General features: G+C 41.0%; 1 protein-coding gene across 3 annotated transcripts; it reads right to left on the bottom strand.

Moving 5' to 3' along the window:
• Nucleotides 1–6,610: 6,610 nt before the first annotated feature.
• celf3a (cugbp, Elav-like family member 3a) lies at nucleotides 6,611–22,821 on the bottom strand. Of its 3 annotated transcripts, none has more exons than XM_034294696.1 (13): nucleotides 21,861–22,821; nucleotides 21,073–21,324; nucleotides 20,476–20,558; nucleotides 13,101–13,149; nucleotides 11,984–12,112; nucleotides 11,545–11,624; nucleotides 10,624–10,767; nucleotides 10,144–10,279; nucleotides 9,741–9,881; nucleotides 9,470–9,529; nucleotides 9,252–9,355; nucleotides 8,100–9,096; nucleotides 6,611–6,730 (listed from the first exon to the last, which is right to left on the bottom strand). In XM_034294696.1, exons 2-12 carry the CDS (start codon nucleotides 21,215–21,217, stop codon nucleotides 8,944–8,946), a joined length of 1,224 nt encoding a protein of 407 aa, XP_034150587.1. In that variant the 5' UTR covers nucleotides 21,218–21,324; nucleotides 21,861–22,821; the 3' UTR covers nucleotides 6,611–6,730; nucleotides 8,100–8,943. The 3 variants fall into 3 exon arrangements, with proteins under 3 accessions (XP_034150587.1, XP_034150588.1, XP_034150586.1); XM_034294697.1 differs by having other exon boundaries at nucleotides 11,984–12,109; nucleotides 21,073–21,285; XM_034294695.1 differs by having other exon boundaries at nucleotides 21,073–21,285; nucleotides 21,861–22,820.
• Nucleotides 22,822–23,236: the final 415 nt, after the last annotated feature.

The raw sequence follows: 23,236 nt of genomic DNA, 5'->3' as shown, positions 1-23,236 counted from the left end.
ATTTCTTAATTTCATCACATATTTCATGATCATAGGGGATATGTCAATTCATGCAAGTGGGTGGTCTTAAGCCGCTGATAATCTAATCCAGCAACACTAGCTTCACCAACAGTTGCTTGTTTGTTGGCATTTGAACAGGATTTTGCAGCATTAGCAGCTGTGCAGAGAAATAGCAACTACTAAAATGCTGAAACAAACAAAAATACAGGTTGTCTCTGCCAATGGCCTGGGTCTTTTGACCCAATTCCCCCAAAAATGATGATTTATGCTTTTTGGGCTGACATTAAGGCAGCTGGAATATGGTTAAGAAATGAACACTTAGAGGGCAGATGTATTTATAGCACATGCTTTGGTTCAATTTTGCAGGGTTGTAAGCTATCTAAACAGAACGCGTATCATGCTTGTTTCAGCAATGCAAGCAGGAGCGAAAGACAGGTGGTTACCACTACTTCAGCAGAGTGGCAGCTGGAATTGTCAGGTATCATTTGAATTCCTTAGATTTACAATGGAGAAGGAGAACTGACCCTACTCCTTCGGCACAATAATATAGCAGCGTAAATCCTTGGGGCTGAGACAGGGGGTTCAGTGACACTGTGGACAATATCAAGCCTTACCATTAAACTACACACCCCTGGCCCAGACTACACTTAATCATAGACCATGCTGAAGAGATGAGTCTTTAGTAGACACAAGTTTGCACTGATTCTGCATTTCTAACCTTAATTGGCAGATCATTCCACAGTAGTGGAGCTCTATGAGAGAAAGATCTTTTTGTTTAGAAATTCTAGGTACAATTAGGTCTTCATATTGTGATCTTAGGTTACGTGTAGGTATGTATGGCTAGATCGACCTTCCAAAGTCGTATTTGAGTCTTGTACTGTATGTCAGCACCATGTTATGCACTTAATACCTTTTTGCTGGACCACGTAAACAGAGCTGGCCAAGAAGAGCGAATGTCCCTTACCTACCTATCAACCTAGAGTGGGGAGAACAAGTATTTTATACACTGCCGATTCTGCAGGTTTTCCCACTTACAAAGCATGTAGAAGTCTGTAAATGTTATCATAGGCACACTTCAACTGTGAGTGACGGAATCTAAAACAATAATCCAGAAAAATCACATTGTATGATTTTTATTTTAGCATTTTATTGCATGACATAAGTATTTGATACATCAGAAAAGCAGAACTTAATATTTGGTACAGAAACCTTTGTTTGCAATTACAGAGATCATACATTTCCTGTAGTTCTTGACCAGGTTTGCGCACACTGCAGCAGGGATTTTGGCCCACTCCTCCATACAGACCTTCTCCAGATTCTTCAGGTTTCGGGGCTGTCGCTGGGCAAAACAAACTTTCAGCTCCCTCCAAAGATTTTCTATTGGGTTCAGGTCTGGAGACTGGCTAGGCCACTCCAAGACCTTGAGATGCTTCTTATGCTTCTCATTTTCTTTGAGACTGTGGTCCCAGCTCTCTTCAGGTCATTGACCAGGTCCTGCCGTGTAGTTCTGGGCTGATCTCTCACCTTCCTCATGATCATTGATGCCTCACGAGGTGAGATCTTGCATGGAGCCCCAGACAGAGGGAGATTGACCATCATCTTGAACTTCTTCCATTTTCTAATTATTGCGCCAATAGTTGTTGCCTTCTCACCAAGCTGCTTGCCTATTGTCCTGTAGCCCATCCCAGCTTTGTGCAGGTCTACAATTATATCCCTGATGTCCTTACACAGCTCTCTGGTCTTGGCCATTGTGGAAAGGTTGGAGTCTGTTAGATTGAGTATGTGGACAGGTTTCTTTTATACAGGTAACGAGTTCAAACAGGTGCAGTTAATACAGGTAATGAATGGAGAACAGGAGGGCTTCTTAAAGAAAAACTAACAGGTCTGTGGGAGCCGGAATTCTTACTGGTTGGTAGGTGATCAAATACTTATGTCATGCAATAAAATGCTAATTAATTCTTTAGAAATCATACAATGTGATTTTCTGGATTCTTGTTTTAGATTCCGTCTCTCATAGTTGAGAGACGGGGGCCGAATACTTTCGCAAGGCACTGAACATATGTATGTACCAACTAACCTAATGGTGTCTAGCGACTTATTCAAACTGGGCGCAATGTTTATGTGTGACAAAATCTAATGTTCAAATGCTATACAAAACACATTGTGTAGTGGTTAAAGACTCTGCCTCTTATGTGGGCGACCTGTGCTCATATCCAGAGAAGGGCAACAATGATTATCCCCTTTTATTGCAGGCTGGTTGAACAAAGGCTTGCCTGGCTTCTTGTTTGTTTATGGCAGTGAGTTGAGTTCATTAGTTTTCTATATAGTTTGCTTTTCATCTTTAAGTTCTGTCTGAATGTAATTTGTTTTACTGTTTTAGAAGTTTAGTTTTGTTTATCGTGACCATGAAGTACACGATTAAGTATGGCATTAAATGTTGAACTATGTACGTAAATGATGACATATGCCATTCAATTATGAAATTCTCCATTAAGTACGCCATTAAATGTTGAACTATGTAATTAAATGATGAAATATGCCATGAAATTATGAAATAGGTAATGATATTATGAAATACGCCATGATTTTATGAAATACACCTAGTTATTTCATAAACAAACATTTAAAAAGAGGCGTTATAAAATATTAGTAGGAAGCGTTGTGTTGAAGCTATCACGCCTCCATTTTGGCAGAAATATTTAAAAATATATATATTTTGGAAGATATGGAACTGCTTTTAGTAATCACTAGTTTTAGAAATTAAGTTGCTTTGACTTATTTCCATTTAACCATTACGTTGTGTCCCAAATCATGCGTACGTTTATGAACGCGTACGTTGGGGACACACATGCGTATGTTATTACTGGGATAAGCATGTTTTTACAATCAACAAATATAAACACAATATGTCCCATGTTTTATTTTCTGAAATAAAAGATCTCGTAAAATTGTTCAGCGCACACCTCTATTCCCAGTCGTATGAAATCTATAGGTTATAGTCAAATTAATTAATTTCAATTGAAGAGCAACTCAGTGAAATCTGTTAAGTTGTTGCATTTACATTTTTTGTTCAGTGTAGCAAAACATCCTGGTAAGAAATTAATCTAACTATTGCCCTTAAGAGCACCTGGACCAGTGTAAGCAAAATTGTCACATAATATCAAAGATCCCCCACCATATTTCACAATAGGTATGGGTTTCATCTTTTGCTATGCATTACTGGTGATGGGAAACTCATCACTGGTGTGTGTAGTAATTTTCCTGCCATCGAACAAATATAAACAAGAGTTTGCTAAACAGTTGGAATAGAACCAGTGCTTTGCTGAGATTAAAATGAAAATATAAGTTTTTGTCCACACCCACAAGTGGATTGACATTGAAATAAGTGAAAGGCAAAAGCTTTGACTGGACCTGCTGGAGCTGCTCAATAGTTATGCTATAGGCTATAGGCAAATGGGAACAAAGTAGTTGCCTACGGATTTCAATAAAATGTACCCTTTGCAGATTAATCAGCATGTCATTTTGGTCACCCAGCATTCAAATTCTCCCACAAAAGTTATTCATTCATGTTTAACTTCTGGGTGGAATTCTGTTAACCATGTTTACTTTGCCAAGGAAGTCAATTGCAAAAAATAAACAACTCTGACCTTTCTGTTTAGTTCACCCATTTCTCATTGCACAACCTACCTGCAGTCCACCTCAAGCAGAAGTCATTTTTTTAGGGGAAATGGAAAGAGTGTTTAATAATGTTTTTTGCTTTTTGGATCCAAAGAATTGTCACTCAATTGAAATAACTCCTTTAAATTTACCGGGTAGGTTTTTAAAGACCACAGTGTAGGAGATCAAGTTCACAGTCATGTAAAAAAAGTACAGCCCTGGAAAGTTCTTTCATTTTACATATGTGGACACAACTTCCAACCACATTCATTGATAAAGGTAATCTAAGTGATGAAGACACAAAAATAATTAAACTTTTAAACAATATATGTAATTAAAATAAACAGAAATACAATTTCCTCATGTAGAAAAAGTTTGTACACCCCACCTTTACGATTACATAAAATGTCTCAAATAAGAATTGGGTGCACCAAAACCTTAGCAAATGACCAATGTTACTTGGGATGGTCAAGGCATCCATTAAGATTTGAATCTTGGCTTGGTTTGGTCCGAACCATATGAGTGTGTGGTAACACATCATGACAAGTTCAAAAGCTCATGCCCACGTGTCTAGTAAGGCTTACAAAGCCATTTCCAAGCAATTTGAAGTTGGGCATTCCACTGTCTGCCGGATCTATATACATAGGACAGGCCTTCCCACCAAATGATGGCTTAGACCTAACTGAAAGATGCTCATAGAAGTCTCTAAGAACCACAGGATAATATCAAATGATCTACAAACCTCTCTTTCCTCAATCAGTATCAAAGTGATATACTGACAGATTCAACTTTCAGAAAGAGACTCCCATGTGGCCTACATGGGAGATCGGATAGGAAGACACCTCTGTTCTAAAAAACAACTATCAAGACATGATAGACATTTGCCAGACACAACCTGGGTAAAGACAAAAACTACAGCAACAGTGTCAAATCAAAGGTGACATTGTTTGGTTGCAATGCTAGGCAGCATGCTTGGCAAAAACCAAACACTGTCTTTGAACAGAAGAACTTCATAGTTTGAGACTTTGAGCGGGCCTTACATGCAAGAAAGCATGACACAGATGAAGCAGTATTGTAAAGAAGAGTGGGCAAAAAGTTGTCACAAAAATTATTGTAATTTGTTAAATTACATTTCCTTTAATGTCAATAGTGTTTGATTAATTTAGTGAAGATTACATATCCATATGTTCAACTGTGTAAAAAAATACAACTTTTCAGGGGGTGTAGTTTGTCACATGGTTGTAAATGTTCTCTTTAATTTTTTTGTTCACATGCATTTTTGTAAAATAGCCAATTCTGGCTCCACAACATTAATGGGCATCCAAAACATTTCTCCATACTTCAGAGTTCTCTTAGAACGATGGTGCTTTACTACTTGCTAAGTCCTGTAGAGAGCAGCAAACTCCCACAATTCCATCAAAAATATTCCAAGACTCAAAGAAGGCGTCTTAATATATATTTCATGGCTTTTAGAAATGGCTCACAGCTGTCCCCAAGTGTAAGTTATGTTGAGGATTTTAAGGAAGAAATATAGACCAAATGTAAGTGTTTGGAGTTTTTTGTGTGTTTTACAGCCTGGAACAGTAATGTTTTTAGAAAGTTTTTTACAGCAAGGTTTTACATAATGGTTTCTCTTACATTATTTCAATCCTTATTGAGATACTTATTTTTTTTACTGTTATTATACTAGGTAATTATGATCAGAATACATAAACCACTTGGTTAACCTGCTGCCCCAAACTATCTATTTACTTCCACTTGCACGCATTCCTCCCCTACGAGCCACCGGGAAGCTGCCCCGAAGATGAAGCAGCCTCCCTGGGAGAGTGGTTTGTTTGGTTCTAACCCCCCCCCACTCCTCAAATCTTTATATTAATAAAACACCTCCAGGGCCCTAAACACTTATATGTCAAGCATATATGACAGATATGTCCTTTCCCTGTGTTCTACCCTGTTACAGTATTTTGTAATAGAAAGGTCTTATTGTAACACCCAAATGAAATGCATAACATCAAAAATGATCAATTGACACACACAAAGTTCAGTTTATGTTTATTATATTAAAAATCTCAAAGTTGTAATTTTGCCATAGAAAATGTCTGGACTGAAAATGTAGATCATGAAAATGTGAAAATAAAAATAAAAAAAGCTAATTTGTTAAAGGATTATTTTGGGTAATATTTGAAAACGATTAAATATTGTTTTTTGTACACCAAGGTATATGCACACACACATCATTTTGAAAATGTTACTTTATTTTTTCTTAAAGACATGTTTTAAAACAGTAACAGTAGAGAATAAATAAAGAAACAATTATAATTATTTTTGATAATTACATTTATGTAATTCAAAATTCTACAATAAATGTATCCGTAGTCTGGTAGACTAGAATAATCTATTTTGTAAAATAAAAAATTGCCATATCTCCCTTTCTTCAATTGATTAACAAATAAATTAAAAGTAAAAAATTAAGATACAAAATTTCCACCCAATTCCCAACCCTCCCACCCACCCCTATACCAATACCAATAGCAGTTGTTGTAATAACTAACACATATTCTTATTATTTGACTCCATTTAAAACAAAAATATGTACAGTGAGAATAATTGATTTTTCTTCCTGTTTAATTACTCCTCATCTTTTAAATAATGAACAAAATCTACGTAACAATTTGACCAATAGTAATCATACAGAATAGTATTTTTCCCCCCAATAGGTTACCATCTGACTTCTCCCTCCCCATACATTACTTTATGGACGACAAACCACACTATACAGTGAAACCCTGTTCAGTAGAATAAGTGATATGCTTTTTTAAATGTAGACCTTGTAGCTGACAGTGTATGTACATAATGTGACTGAATCCAGCTGTGGATTGGTATGTGTACTCTGAAACCACCCCACATCTCTGTATTTGTGTTGTTTTCTTGTTTGCAGACTTTCAGCAGATACTTATATTTTTTTTGTCGTATTTTTCGCTAAGTGTTGTTGCTCCTGTGCTATACGGTTGTCGAAACAACCAAAAGGCTGGAACATTTCACGTAGTTTCTTGATAGAACTCTTATATCTTCCCTAGAAGAGATAGAAAGGAAGCAAGAGAGGATGAGAAAGAAAAGAAAAGAGAGAGAAAGAGAAAGAAAAGAAGATTATGAATACAAAGAACACAAATATTAACAGGGTTCAGATGACCATATAGATGTATACTGAATATGTTGACACTTGCAACTGGGAGAGATAGATCTGCAAACACGTTGGTTACACAGATATCACATGGATGTCCTCAATTTTTACTATAACAAGCACGCCTAGTGTCCATGCAACTCATACACTGACAACCATACTGCTGCAATTTATGTGCATTTCTTAAATCTTTTTTTATATTATTTTGGCAGGCAAATAAATTCCAAACATGCACAATAGGAATTCTGGGCAGTAATGTTTTGTATCTCTTCTTAAAACTCTGGTCTAATGTTACAACTCATTGACCAAACAAATGAGTCAAAAGAGATTCAAAATACCTTAAATAATTTTAAAGAGGTAAAAGAGGACCATTTTCAAAGTTTGAACATGAGACCATAGGCTAAAGCTTTTTTTTTTTTTTTTAAATGATCATTATTGGCCATTCTTAGTAACCCAGAATTCCTACAGAGGAATGCTGTTCCTTAGTCAGCAGCACGTGTGACGTGTCCACATGATAAACAACAGTTTACCCAAAACCTCACATGAAAGGTTATAGTGTCGCACTTGGTATACACAGACAAAACCACACCACACATCACTTTATATATTAATACACACAGGTACTTATATAGATCCACACAACGCAAACCCGGCACGCACACACACACACACACACACACACACACACACACACAGCATTATTACATCACTAACCTTGCTGGTAAGGCTACACATACTTGTATTCACAATCAATCATACAAAAAACAATTCAGGCACAAATTCACTTGGATTCAATTACAACCGCACAAAAACCCCGCACTCACCGAAACTAAAACATCAACCAACTAAACATGGGGGATATGTAAGAATGATAATCATGACAAACAACAAAAAGGAAACTAATCAAAAAAATAAAATCCACCGAAGGAAATATTTCGATCCATTTGTTTGATTTACGGTTAATGTTTATTGCTCTGGGCAATTCAATACTTATATTATAAAAATATAATAGCATGTCATGATAATCAATTGCTTACAAAATCTGAAGTACAGTGACAGTTATTGATCAGTGTTTGCAAGGATAAAAACAGGACAAAATAAGAGGAAACTCACAACGCACCAAACACAATTCATGGTCGCCACAGCAACTCGCCATGCAGTTGAGCATGGTGAATAAAGGCAACGGCCAAAAATAAAATTGCTAATGGCAACCATCACAGGCAATATCGCCACAGCAACCAACACAGGCCAATTAACTTACAACGCTGTGAGAGGAAGGGGGTTTTAGCGGTTGCTAGGCAACCATAGCCATAGCGACGTAGTCTCCACGATATATGTATGGACAGGACAGTCTTGAGTGTGGTATGATGTTTTTTTCAGGAAAATGACATGACACAGCACAAAAACAATAAATAAAAAGTAAAAAATAAATTAATGATGTATTATAGTTCTGGTCTTCAACCCAATCACAGAACACTTGTTATAAACACATTTGGCTGGACTATTTAAAATCTACTTGATTAAATAACATGTTTTAAACTATTTTTCACAGCAATGGTATGGCCGAATCTCAACAAACCAAGTATCTAGTCCCTGTTTTCAACGTTTTAAACAATTACTTGTTTAGAAGACTGTCACTTCACTCATGTGGATATGGTTTACTGGTTTCCCAGTTGAAAAGTTTATAGTTTTAAGACTGCGCTTTCCAAAATCAAAACATGAATCTCCTTTAATAACCTACCTTTCACAGTTTCCAATGCCTGTCAATCCCCCTGACCCTCCAAGTCACCCCCTCCCCCTCCCTGACCCACACCTCTTACCTCAACGAGTAGGGCCGTTGGCATCCTTAGGCCGCTTCAGTTGCCACCTTGAGTCTCTTCATGCCAATCTGGAAACATTCATGGCCCTGAATGGCAGTCTGAGCACTGGAGGGGTTGTCAAACTCACGAAACCTGAAGCAACAGACATTAACAATTATGGACAATCCGGTGAGGGCAGGAAAAACAGCAAAATCCGGGTGAGTAATCCTCAGCATTGCATGGGCCATGGTAAAAAGAAGTGCACTATGGAAGTTGCCATTCGGGTCATATAAAAAATGAACACAGTCACTCACCGAAACACTTGCTCATGATTGGTGGCACGATCAACAAGACCTTCGCAGAGATGACGTTGCCGAAGGGAATAAACATTTGCAGCATCTCCGAGTCGGTGGAACTCCTGAGGCATGTGATAGATAAATATATTACACCCCTCAGGCCCTGGGAATGGAGAGAAAGAAAGTAGATAGAAAATGCAGTTTGAACGTTAGACCATAAATCCTTCCTGAGGGTAATTTCTGATGACAGAAATGATCAGGATGAGTTTGTAATTGAGGGGAAACGTTTGTGATTTTAAAGGAGGAGGTAAAAATCACCTTCATCGTTGCTGAAGTTGCTGAGGCTGCTGATGTTGCTGTGCAACCATTGTATGTTGTGTGGAATGGCTGTCCTACCATCCCATAAGCAGCAGGGTAGGTTGCTGTGGGTGTGTTTGCATAGGTAAACATTAAGGACTGTTGAGAAGGCATTTTCAAACCTAAAATTCCCTCCAGGAAATTTTAAGGATTCAAACGGACTCCACTTACTGTCCCACCTGTGTAGTGTTGCATCCCTGCGTACGCTTGCTGTAGAGGATCCAAAACTGGACTCTGAGCCTGAAAAAGTGAATCAATTAGAAAAAAACTAACATCATGTTTTATCAAATGCTACACACTCTATCTGGAGAACAACAGCAGAAACATTCTTATTCATTAAATCCTATTCACTGTTAATTTGTTTATTCTGCGTAAGAAATGCCTTTAAATACTGCTTATATTTCTAATACGGACTCTCTGAAGTTGCTTCAAATAGACTGAGTGAGCTACCTTGGTACGAATGAACTCCATTTGTGTACAGGGTTTCAGATGCTGATTGTCCGTTGGGCGGAGCTGGCACTTGAGGGTAGCTGAGGGGTGGAGGCAGAGCAGGGACTGGTGTTGCTGCCATGGTGGGTGGCGTGCTGGTACCTGAACAGGAGGATCACACAGGGAACAGGCATGATTAAATAAACACAATTACATGGAATAAAAGGCGTAAATTATCTATTCAAATAATGAAGAAGAAAATATTTCTGAGGCAATGACAAAACTAAACAATGGGGCAAAGACTTAAATACTAAAAACTAAATAAATATATGAGGCAAATAGTAATGGAACGGTGTCAGACAAGCAGAGAAAAGAATCCCCTCCAGGAGGGATGAAGTGGTGAGGGGTGGAGCCTCCTCAGTACCTGAGGAGGGAGTGAGGGATGCGATGGGTGTGGCGATTAGGCTGCTGGGATTGAGGGCAGCCAACTGTTGCATGGTGATGGTGGATACAGGAGACAGGTATGCTGACTGGGCCACCAGAGCCTGCTGCTGCACCAGCTTGGAAAGAGAAAGAGAGACAGAGTCCATTAGGTCTCATTCAGTACCAGGATGCATCCCATATCTGACTTTATTCCTAAATAATATATTATGTGATTATTATAGTTTCCTGACACAAGAACAAGCCACTTTGATCAGAGTATATCATGGGCCATCATGAAATGCTGTCTAAATTGAAGTTAGATTTTACAGTTATTTTAAAGTAGCTACTGAGTTTTGTCCACTGCAGGAGTTCTGGTCAAAAGTGGTGCACATTATAAGGAGTTGGTGACAGTTTGGCATTGAGCAATTCAAGACCAACTATCTCGTCCTAATGCCTGTTTAGGGGATTCAATAGTACTCACAGCCTGTGTGTAGGCATTGTAAGCCCCAAGGTGTAAGGTCATGGGACTGATGACCCCCAGCTGGGATGCCACCTGCTGCATGCGTCTTATCCCTCGCTCCTTCTCTGAGTCTGCGAACTTCACCACCAGGCTGGAGGAGGCCCCCTGTAGGTAGACATGGATATTACAGCTACACCACCATGAATTAACATGGAACCGTACCAAATTACGTAGTGTATAACTGTCACAAAGGAACTGAGCAGGGCATTCCACCAAGGGGTTTCTCATCAGCTGTTAACTGCAGTAGAATGTGGAGCATTCGTGGGAGGTCTTACAGTAGTGACGTTTAGCCATGAGCCACTGTGATGTCTCAAATGCTTTGGAGAGAGAATATTCAAATTTCTGTGTATGTATGTATATACTTAAGCATACAGACAACTCTGGGGTTTGTGGTATACGGCCAATATACCACTGAGAGCTCTTCTTAGCTGCAGCGCGAAGTGCCTGGACACAGCACTTAAACATGGTATACGGGTATCATACTACAAACCCCTTAGATGCCTTATTGTTATTCTCAACTGGTTGCAATGCAATTCGATCAGAAAAGAATATATTGTTTTGTTATACCTGTGGTGTACAGCCTGATATACCACGGCAGTCAAACAAATCAGCATTCAGGATTCCAATCCAGCCGGTTTATTTTTATATATATATTATTTTCATATTTCAACACAAATATTTCCCAACACAATACCAATGTCACCATAACAAATGTTTTGGGACTGTCAATGTTTTAAAATAAAATGTCAAACAGAATGAAATGTCAGTGATCCATTTGTAATTCAGTTCAGTTAGAGAATCGGTCAGGGGTCTGTATGTGTGTGGGTGTGTGCGTGAGTAAATGCACACACGCACATTGGAGTGTATGATTAAAATACTGACCGGTAGAGTGCGGCTCCCATGCAGAGTGCTGATGGCTGCCTGAGCTTCTGCGTTGTTCTGGTACTTCACAAAGGCACAACCTACAGAACATGAGAAATTGTCAAATCCCTGGCACATGACATCACATATCACAGGCTATGGCCTACAAAATGCATCTCTCATTCAACGCTTCATCAGTTATGGTCGCTCCATTAACCGTGGTCCACAAAGCATTCATTGCTTCATCAATCATAACCCATAAACGGCGCTGCGCATCATTAACTATGACCTATAAAACATATTGCGTCATTAGTCATGCTTCGCGCAACAAACACAGAAAATCAAGCATTTGTAGTGTCAAGAGCTTAGATCATGTGGCGATTGCCCTTAATGGTAACATTAGTGCCTTGGTGCTGATATACGGCTGGACTTCATAGCTTTCAGTAGGCATGTTGGCTACCTTTGCTAGTGCCATCAGGCCCGCGGAGCACAGTGCACTCTTCAATGCTCCCGAACGCCTCAAACATCTTCCTCACATCAGCATCCGACTGCTGCTTCCCCAACATGCCCACAAACAGCTTCCTGTCTTCTAAGGGGAAGGTGAGGCGAGGGGCCAAAACAGGAACATAGAAAAAGCATATGGAAAGTGACAGAGAAGAATTGATGCAGGATAACGGGGTAAGAGGAGAGATCGGTTGGTTGAGGGTTTCAAGGGTATGGGTTGAAATGGAATGATTTCATAGTTGAAAAAATAAATGATGAAACAGAGAGTAAAAAGTAAACATTATTATCACACAACACGTGAAAATGCTCAGGAATTATTATGAATTTTTTATCCCAATTTGTCCGTTTTTTTTTTTTTTAACATAGTGCATTTGTGTGCGTGAAAAATGTAGGCACACCCAGAATGTAGGTGCACAAGGACAAATATGGGACCTATTTACGCCAGAATTCATTTTTCTAGGCAAACTCCTAAAATTGAAATTCTAGGTTGGACAACAAATTGTAGAAGGTGTAAATTGCTGAGGCTGGTTTGCGTTGGTGGATAAGCTAAATGGTTAGATGTTTTTGTTTGACGGTGTATAACTCATGTCTGTGTATATCTTGCTGTATTCCTGCTGTACCTCAATAAGCCCACAAGAGAGCAGTGTCAAGGAAACCATAAAAACTCTGATGTGGCCGTGACTGCCCCTCGTACTGTCAGCTAATTATCTTAATCTCACAGACGTCACAAAAACAGCAGGAGAAAGCATTACGTTTTTCTTTCTATAGTTAGGAATACAAAAATGCTGCTACTTGAATATTCAAGTTGGCTTCAGAGGAAGGATAACAGAGATACTTCTATTTCTACAGGATCTGTAGAAGCAGTTGTTGCTTAAAAGCAGTGAATGAGGGATGTTTTAGACAGGCTGAAGTCGTTTCAGTGTTAATCTTGAAACAAACTAAGTGTAAATATGAAACCCTAATATACATTAGACAGAACTATAGGTGGTATTTTGGGTAGGTGGTGTTTGAACAGTTGCAATACTCCTCAGGTGGTGTTTGAACAGGTGTGGCTACGGGCTGACGTCTCTTACCCCCTCTTCCCTCGCTGTCGGCCGGCTTCACTTGAATGGGCCGGTTCATCTGAAACAGAAAGCCCCGATTACATGGTCAGTAAGTAGGTTGCTCTTATCCTAGGGCACATGTATAATTATGCTAAATAAATGCTTGTTTTTTTTTTTAATACGCACTTTACAAACATGCATATGTCAATGTAGAACACAGGTCAGTGCTAGAATGTGAGTTGGCACTCAGTTCCAACTTGGCTTCTGATGCCCAGCTTCAACCCATCGCCTTCCCCAGTATTGTGTTCTTCGTCCTCTCTATGATTATTGCCTATTTATTCGATTCTCTCTGGGAATCCATCAGTGGATACTGTTTAAGATACTTCATTCTCTTTTCTTGCCAATCTTTTCTCTCTCAGAAACGGCCTAATCTAATCCTGCCCTCCATCAGCCCTTCTCCCCCTATCAGGCAAAAACCAGGAAAAGCACACACCCACGCAGGATTGGGCAAGTGATAAGATTAAGAACCCTCGCCGGCTAATCTGGATTACTGAAGCACGCAGGATTACAATGGCAAGAGTTTCTGAACGGGGGTGGGGGGATAAGGCTGGAGAGAAATGGGAGTTGGGGGGAGTTTAAAAAAAACACGAGACGAGATAGAAACAGAGATCAGAGTAAGGAGAGGGCAAACACAACAAAGAGTGACACAGGTGACCTTTGCCACCTCAAAACCCAATTTACTTGACTCTTCGCTTTACAGCTAGCGTGGACTGTTGACACAACGATGTAGGCCTGTCACAACTTCAAGGGTCTATTTCGAATCTGCGGAAGTCAGGTGATAAAGGCGCGGGTGGAGGGTGCGTAGAATCCTGGCTTGGTTGAGCTAGAGCAACAGTGTGTTAATGCAGGCTTAATGAAGGTCTTAATTATGGAGCTGTGACATTTGAGCAAGTCACTGATCCCCCTGACGCTGATTGATCGGCTGTGATCGGTCACCGAGAGACAGAATTGATCAGGGCCATCTCCAGGCAGCACCCCCGCATGCACAAACACCGTCACCAGCAGGCCTTAAGTTTTCTAATGGAGAGTGTTCCATTGATTAGGACAATTAATTAAATGAACGTGTGTGGATTCAAAAGCACATGTTTAACGGGACAGATTGAAAGTGGGGTTTTCAAATTATGTGTAGGCAACATTTACAATTTTCCTGGGATCTCGTAAATGTGAGACGCATTTTGTGCTGAGGGAGAGGGGCTTTTTCTACACGCCTCAAATACTCAGCAAAGTCACCTTGGGTAAAGTCAAACCACTAAATGAATTGTGGAATAATTGCAGTCTTAATTTGCATCAGGATGAAAGACAACAGAACTAAACGGCAATCACCTTGACCCAACACTTGTTTGATCGATTTTTCTGTAAAAGGATATCACATTACCAGAATAAAACCTCAAAGAACGTTTCATATAAATGTGCAATATATTCTTTTATAGATGCATGGCACTGGGTTAGGCCATCTACTATGACTTGAGCGCTGCCACGGTTACCGTGGTGTTGATAAGGAGAAGCAGAGCAGATGGCACAAGGGACTGGAATTAAAATATCCACGAGCAGGGCCCAGAGAACTCGAGGCCATCAAGGCAATAGTACTTGAGATTGGCACGGCAACCCACCCTGCTCCTCTTACGAAGTCTCCACCTCGCGAAGCGGTCACCATGACAACCTTGCGATTAGACCACAGCAGGTAAACAAGGTTGCCCTGAACAACGTGCGTAGGAGAAACTGGAAAAAAGGGATGAAGGAGAGGAAAAACAAACGGGGAGGGATACAGGGTGGCTGGATGACGAAAGACGGAGGGATTATTTGATGTCATGAGGGAGAGAGGACACTTGGGGGAGAACGTGGAATTGTGGTAACAAAAGGACGAGAAAAGGTGCCTGTTGCATTTTACTGCTGCCTCAAGGGCACATACTGCAGGGACCAATAAAATGGCTCCTCTGCCGTCGCACAAGCAGCCACTTCAATGTTTTCCTCACTTCTAAATTTCCCCTGCAAAGCAACAGGCACTTTTTCTAAAAACACAGCACAGCCAAAGTCCAAAGCAGGACCTATCTGTGACCCATTTTAGCTTCACATTTTCAATTTGTCCTCGCAAAACGACAAATCTACAGAGAAATTATGATTATAACTGAATGAATACAGCGGCACAAACATGAATGCCACATAGGCAATGTGCCTGTATACACAGATGCTTTCTGTTTCTGGCAGGCTCATACATACACACACTCTTGCTCACACTGACATGAACACACATACACACATGGTTAATCTTTCCCTCTGTGATGCCAAAGGGGATTTCACTAGGATTATGAGATATTAAATCCATAGATTATCCAATCAAATCACAGAAAGACCCCTTGAGTCCCCTCCCCCACATCTGACCCCATGCCCTCAATGCACATGCACACATCTACATATGCTTGTGCGCACACAGACATAAAGGAGGATGGTGCATGCACACACACACATTTATTGAGCAGACAGGGTGAGCGGAGAAAGGTGGTGTTGAGCCCTGTTAATGGCACATATCACAATTCTTCTCTCCTTTAGCCCAAATCAGAGCACAGCCATAATCTGTGTCCAATTCACTCACTTCCTGTATCATTACGCCCCAAACAGGCTGCAGAAAAGAGAGTGACACATTTCTTTCCCCCTATTTTCTTTCCCATTTGAATCCTTTGTGACTCTCCACAGTAGAATGTGTCATCAGAAGAGCATCTCTGTCTGTTTCCAGAGCGTTTACAGGAGGTAGGGAGTAGAGGGGGGGGGGGAACGACACAAAGACAATTTCCCTTTCACCTCCCTCCGCTCTACCACACAGCCCTGGTCATTGCATCGTGCCGGTTACCTAGCAACCTAGCATCCCTCGTCCCCACCGTCTCCTGGCAACGAGACCTGCCACCGTAATCATCCCCCATCCCCCTCTACGCTCCCTCATCTCTCCCTCCACATCACACACACACACACACACACTTAGAGCACAAGAAACACAGTAGTGGAAATAGGGGCTATATCTCTACTCACAAATACAAACAAAGAAAAAAATAATAATAATAAAGAAAAAAAATACTCAGGAAGACAAAAAGATAAACAAAAGCATTGCAGGCTGACGCAGAAACAGTGGTACATTCGCAAACATTCAGAGACAGGACATATCCTACACACACACACCTATGAATATTCTCCTCAACGAGCCAGGTTTTCTCCCACATTATGACGGTCTGTAAATCAATCCAACTTAAAGAAACAGTCTGTCACGCAACTTTAAAGCATGTCACTAACGTGTAATCAATTAACCTGGCTGTCTTGACTTCTGTATGACACTTCTACTCCTGCAGGCCCAATTCCTAGGATGGGGTCACATGTAGAATAAGTATCGTAGAATGACGACGCAATTTCTTTAGGGCCAGAAGAGACGGTAAGAAAGAAGTACCCTAAATAATTGTTGTGGCTGTTTTTCTTTGTCAAAGATACACAGATTATCTCAAAAATTAATTATACTGGAGGTACGTACAGAATGGTACAGGCAGAATTAACAATCCGTGTGAACTGTTAACAAATGTCAATCACATGTTATGTTGATACATAGTTCATGTTGCATATGGGTGAGAACCGATTTGTGGTAGAGGAATGTTACTTTTGATAAGGCTGCGGCCTAGTTTTTGAAGGTATAGTCCATTTAATTCCACCAAAGTGCAATATATATATATATATATATATATATAGATAGATGCATGTCCATCAGATTAAACCGTAGACCTGCCCAGCGCCGACGAGTTCACAGGAACTGATGAGTTTTATCATAAGAGCCCCTCTCCACACTCACTCACACATACCCCCACCCCCGAAAACATACACGATCTTCCCCTGTAACAGATGTCTGTATTTAAGCTGATAAACGTACTGCCTCACCGCCCCTTCGTCCCATACAACCCCTCCCCACTGCCCCGCCCCCCTGCCACAACCACCCGCTGCTCATTAAGTCGAACTTTCATTCATTTTCTTACCCCCCCCCCCCCCCAATTCACCAGTCCAATTTCTCTCTAAATCACACCCATCAAGCTTATTTGTAAATTGAATCTATTCCACATTCATCACTTGAGGCCATCCGCCCCCCAGACATATGACGAGCCATTCTACAGCAAGGTGAGTTTGGGCTAAACATGTAACATCCGTTGGCTGGCACACATGGACAAGCCTATAAGGATATGAATACATATGCAAATGCATATGCCTGCGAGGGCGCACACACACACACTTAACTTGAATAAATCAACCAGACATGTGTTTGCTTGGATATGCACTCATTATTTTAATCATCCCCGATCAGACTACCAAATGTGCTTTCCATGCTTACACACATGGACACACAGCCCGCGCCATCCCCACAGGCGTACCCTGTGTACTCTCTATTCTTAGTCAACACTGAATTCCTTTCTCAGTCTACACGAAAAAATTATTCATTTAAGCTTACAAATGTCACGCATAGTCAGACATACTAGCAAAAGACAAGATTTACTTTTTCTTTATGAAAATCTTAGAAAATTATAATAGAAATGAAGACGAGACACTCATTCAGATCTCTGGACGTTTTCTGCCCTGGCATTCACACTCCATCCCCCCCTTGAGCAAATCATGTCAGTGTAAGCACCTGCTCCTGCCCCTCCCCCACTACACACACACATACATACATACAAACCTACATTTAAATACATAATCATACATACACATACATATATATACATAAACATGCATACTAACATTCACACACAATCTGAATGTGTCTCAAAGACAACAAGCAAACATATCCATTTATTCCAACTCAGGAGACATATCTCAGCGTTGTGTAGACAGAAAATGAAAAAGGTACGTACATTTCCATCCTCAAAATTGGTAAATTCTAATTATACGCCGGCTTCACTAAAATCATTGTCAGGGACAATATCTGCGTGGGAGTCCAGGGAAGCGACGATATGATACGTCGACATGACATGTGAAATGTGCACTCGGCCAGTCTCAGCGTGGAGGACTGTGACAGCGCAACGGAGAGGGAATATGGAGGGGTACGTTTTATTGGGGGGAGCCGTGTGGGTCCATTTTGTGGCGGTGTGTTTACCTGACCTCACTTTCACAGTCTTCAACTGCTGTGTCCACGTGTGAAAGGATGGGAGTAAAGCGAAAAAAAGGAAAGAAAGGTAGACTCAAAGAACAAAAGGAAGAGAGGGAAGCTAACAAAAAAAGGAGGAGAGAAGGTGAGAAAAAAAAAAGAGAGCAAGGAAGGGAGAGAGTACGAAAGAGACAGAGAGAAAGAGAGAGGGGGAAAAGACAATGGGTACAACAGCAAACTCGCTTTTCTGTTTCTTTACCCCTCCCTGTCTATAATCCCTCTCCCCGTGTGAGAATGGCTTTTGTCACTCTTCCTCTGCCTCCATGTCGACGAGCTTGGAGACGGACTGTCTCTCACCTGAAATTAAACACAGGACCAGGTGCCACTCAGATCAGACCATCTGCTCATCGCTTCCTCCCTTCGCTTTTCCTTTTCCTCTCATTTCTCTTTCTAGATCTGAACCCCCCCCCCCACGCTCCTGTGCAGTGTGAACAATTAAAAGCAGTCACGTGCACCTCCACGGCAAGCATCGCTCAATGAAGACGGAGGGACGTCAGATGTGCACGTGAACGCAGAGCGAGCAAGAGATGGAGAACGACATCCTCTAGGGTCCTGTATTCAGAAGCTAACTGGTGTGTTCGTGACTTACAATTACTTTCCCGTTTTTTTTTCTTCTTTGTAGTGTCCCCAACTGGGGACGGCAGAGTTAATTATTATCTGGCAGTGCAGGTGCTATTAGATGACAATTACACCACAGCTGGTAGCAGGGTGAAGGGGGGGGGTCACTATTTGTCTAGGGGGTGGCAGTCAGTGAGTGCCCAATAAGGTGGTTTCCATCATTCCGGGGGTTGGAATGGGGGGGTTGCTCTTGAATGGGCTGTACAAGGTAGAGACGAGGAGGCCTGGGAGCAGTGATTCGCTAGGGAGGTGGATGGGGGAGAGAGGGTTTAGTGACGGGCACCCTGCCTGCTGATCCTCCTCCCCTTGAGAGGTCAAGAAGGTCAGACTACTGTCATGCTAATAATAGGATTTATATTGCTCCTGGTGCGAGCCACCAGTCCTACCTCTCTGAGTCACAAAACCCCTAGTCCCTCACTGCCTCAGTTCGGCAGTTTTATTGTACCGAGCACAATACGCCGTGTCCTATGCGTATGATGAATAAGCATTGTTTTGATCTACAGACATCCTGAAAAGAGGAATGCTGAGCGGCCTAGGGTGGTCCAGTTGTCTAAGCCGTTGCTTCAGATGCACATGTATTGCAGCAGCATGGGTTTTCAATTTAACCCACTGCTCTTTCAGCAAAAAACTCCGTCCTCCATCCTTAAAATAAAGCATAAATATTTTCTACAAAATATAAATATATTTTAAAAATTATTCAGAAATATTCAAATACAAAAAGGGGTATGAGAGTAATAAAACATGACAGAGTCAAAAGCATAAACCTTACTAAAGAGGGAGATGAGAGAAAAATACTGAGAGGAAGTCAACACAAACTGAAGCCAACCAGGCTTGTCCTAAAATCCTTCTTAGCAGTGTCCCAGAAACTTCAATTGCGCCCTATTCCCTAAACTCCTGGAATACTTTTGACCCAAACACTATGGGCCCTGACCAAAAATAGTGGACTATATAGGGAGTGGCATTTGGAACGCTAGTTTCTATAGCGCCTGCTGAGAGAGAATGCCTGTCATGTCAGATTCCGCTCCGTAAATGTCACTTGGCGGCACACCTGCTGCCTGGTTAGGCTAATCAAGCTGCTCCAAATTTTGATTTGGATGTGTACGACAGAGTCCAAAGCTGCTACAGCACGCCCCTTGGCTATGACTCCCCGAACCAAGGCACTGTGGCGGGATAATGAAAGGCGCTGCCTGGATGCGTCACACACTGGGGAAGAGAGGAAAGCCACCTTTGACCTTCCTCTTGGGCACATCAAGTCAAAGTGAAGTGGAATTCATGTCAGAGTGTGTTAGTTGTTCTGTAGCACCCTGTTGTGCGTGTGCGTGTGTGTGTGTGTGTGTGCGTGTGTGCGTGTGCGTGTAGTGACGTAGAATGCCACTTGCTCTAAGCTCATGGATGTGGCCAAGTCCTAAAAAGCCCCCTGATTTCCTATGTAATGTACTACTTTTAACTGGAGCCTACAAGGTTTTTGGGCATAGGTCAGCATGGGAAATGATGGGGTCATTTGGCACTAAGCCAGCATGTGCGGTTTGAATGTCATGAGTGACTCGGAAAGAGAGCACTCACCCCTGGTAGCGTCTTCTGTTCATGCAATGCATTTTGGGCCTTGAGGGCAGACTCTCGTGCACAGTATGTCAGGAAGGCACAGCCTGGGGAGGAGGTCAGAAGGTTCATTACACCGTTCAACAAAGGTCATAGGGTACCAGTAACAATAAATAAGAATAGGTCTAAACTTAGAACACATTAGACCACCAGCAATTTGCACTGTTTAGTGGACAACAATGAAAACACACACAAAGAATGCCCCAAGTTGTTGTTTTTTTACCTTGATGAAATGCATGATCGCATACAGAACTGTAATTTTGTTAAGGGGATACATTTAAAGAAAGTATATAATTTGAAATGTTTAAAAATATTCTATTAGTGATGAATTGATTTTGTAGTTTGTACATGCACCTGTTACATAGCACGGTCTAAGTCTATGGTGGTCAGTCATGGCCAATTGCTTAACAATGTTTAATTTTCGACACTAAGCATTAGTGTAAATAGGGGTTCAAAGCAGTGTATGAGACAACAGGTTTCTACCGAACTACAGAACTGTGCATTGTGTTCAACGTAGCCTTTCTGTGCGCTGTACAGAATATACCGAAATTGTCCCCTTACCTTTGTGCATTCCAGTATATTTGTCCTTTATCACCGTCAACTCGTAGATTTTCCCGAATTGTTCGAAGATCGGTTTCAAATCCTTCTCCTCCAGATTCCTCGGTATCTGCCCGATAAAGAGCTTGATTGCGTCGGCCTCCTTCATTGAAACGACTGAGCCCGGAGGATTGTCACTGGAAATGTTTTCAAAGGGAGCAGGGACGACCTATAGATCTTCAGACGAGATGAAGATGAAGGGCAAAGGTTTTAACTCTGTCCAGGAGACGAGGCGAGAGAGGGAGTGTGTTGAGAACACGACGGTAGAAACAAGTGAGGGAGAAATCTATGTAGACTGAATTATTTATTAATTCTCCAATGTAGGTTACCTACAATAACTTTGATTATAATTACGTTTTCAAATAGCAGAATCTATCTTTTGTGTGTGGACAACATGCTTAGCCCATCAGTTGGTATAGAATGCAATCAGTGTGAAATCTTGACATTATAACTGCGAATTACATCTGAACAAAAAACTATCATAAATTGTATACGCCAATAAGAACCTGTTATGAAATTCAAAATGTATTCAAAATTTGGTTCAAAATGTATACTGATGTAAATAAACAGACGTCGAAGTACTCCTTTGTTCAACACTATGGGGGTAAACTGCTGTTTAAACACCTACAATCACGGTGTATTGTCGTATAGCCTGTTCCTTTGTCAAGATGGAGTGACAATAACAAGGACTTGAACATAACCTATATTTGTAATTACACACACCTCAAGAGGACAACAAAATCGTCACCTACTATTCCTTTATGATTTTCTCTCTCCTTCGTCACGGTTCGTTGAGAGCTGAATCCCTCTTTCTCCCCAGTCCCTGTCAAAAGGGGTCTTTTCTTGGTTTTTGTCTCTTCTCCAGTTTAATTAATTTGTATGAAATGTAGGACACTCTCTCAATCTGTTCCCTGTTAAGTTACCCCGAAAGAGCGCACGTAGAAAATCCGAGCGATGGTCCTTTATCCGACATAAGCATGAGATTGTTTATCTCGTTATTCTGGCGTTCTTTGTTCAATAAAAAAATCGGTGTCTCTGTCTTAAACAAAAAATATATATATATCTCAAAAGGACAAGCTGTGGGGGACTATTCAAGTGATGTGTTCTTATAATGATAGACTCCCTATTATCCAACACAGGGAATGGTAGGCTATAGCTGCCGCTCGCTCAAACGTTGGTTGGCTATGGGTCTATTTAATCCGTTGCTTTTGACGTCGCAAGCCGGTGTCTCCCTCCCAGTCGATCTCTATGCTCCATCCCTCCCTTGGGTTGTAACACGCCGTGATGTCTGCCGGTAGGGAGCGTCTAAGAATTCTACCACGACTAACATGGTCATAAGAGCACTTCCTTTATTCTCTATATTGTTCAGTATAATACAACATCAGATAACTGGGTGATTTATATAGGCCCACTTTGTCATATTAATTGTACATAGCCTACATTATTGATTTTAACGGAATAAGAAGCACGTTTGGTTTTGACATATTTTCGTCCTGCATTTTAGCTATGCATTTGATGCGAGTGCCTGACATCAAGGGATGCAAATCTGTCTTTTGTTCTCGCTGCGAGAGCTGACCACGGTGCTGAAGCAGAAAATATAGAAGCCGTAGCAGACTGACGAAAGGCGACTTTCAATAGCCGAATTTATTCCAGTCAACAAATACTGTTGGGGTTTAACATCTATTTCATAATAAGTACCCTATTATGTTATGGTTCTGGGGCACATACAACTATTTCACCCTCAGCGAGCGAACATGTAAACAATAAGCCCACATGACACCATTCCCTACACCAGACATGCGCAGATAACTAATCACGGCAAAATAATCACGTAGGCTACTGGTACAAATGTTGTACAATTCCCCCCCCTCCCCGTTAAGTTACACCTTGCTAAAATAACCAGTATTTCCCCAGTTTTAAATACTCCGTTTTGTGTAGCCACCCCGCCCCCTTAACCCAAACACTTTAATTTGCCTTGAACAGCAAGACCATCTGCCATTTACTCCTAAATCCTATCCCCTGTCAATCTCAACGTACATGCATGGATAAAGACCAACAATCCGAAAATAGCTTTTGAGTTCATCTTACTCAACTGTATGATAGGCTACATATAGGCTACAATACAATA

Source organism: Esox lucius, chromosome 10 (genome assembly GCF_011004845.1).
Source record: "Esox lucius isolate fEsoLuc1 chromosome 10, fEsoLuc1.pri, whole genome shotgun sequence".
NCBI classification, from domain to species: domain Eukaryota; kingdom Metazoa; phylum Chordata; class Actinopteri; order Esociformes; family Esocidae; genus Esox; species Esox lucius.
The sequence above is the reverse complement of the archived record's forward strand: the minus strand, read 5'-3'. Positions and strand labels throughout refer to the sequence as shown.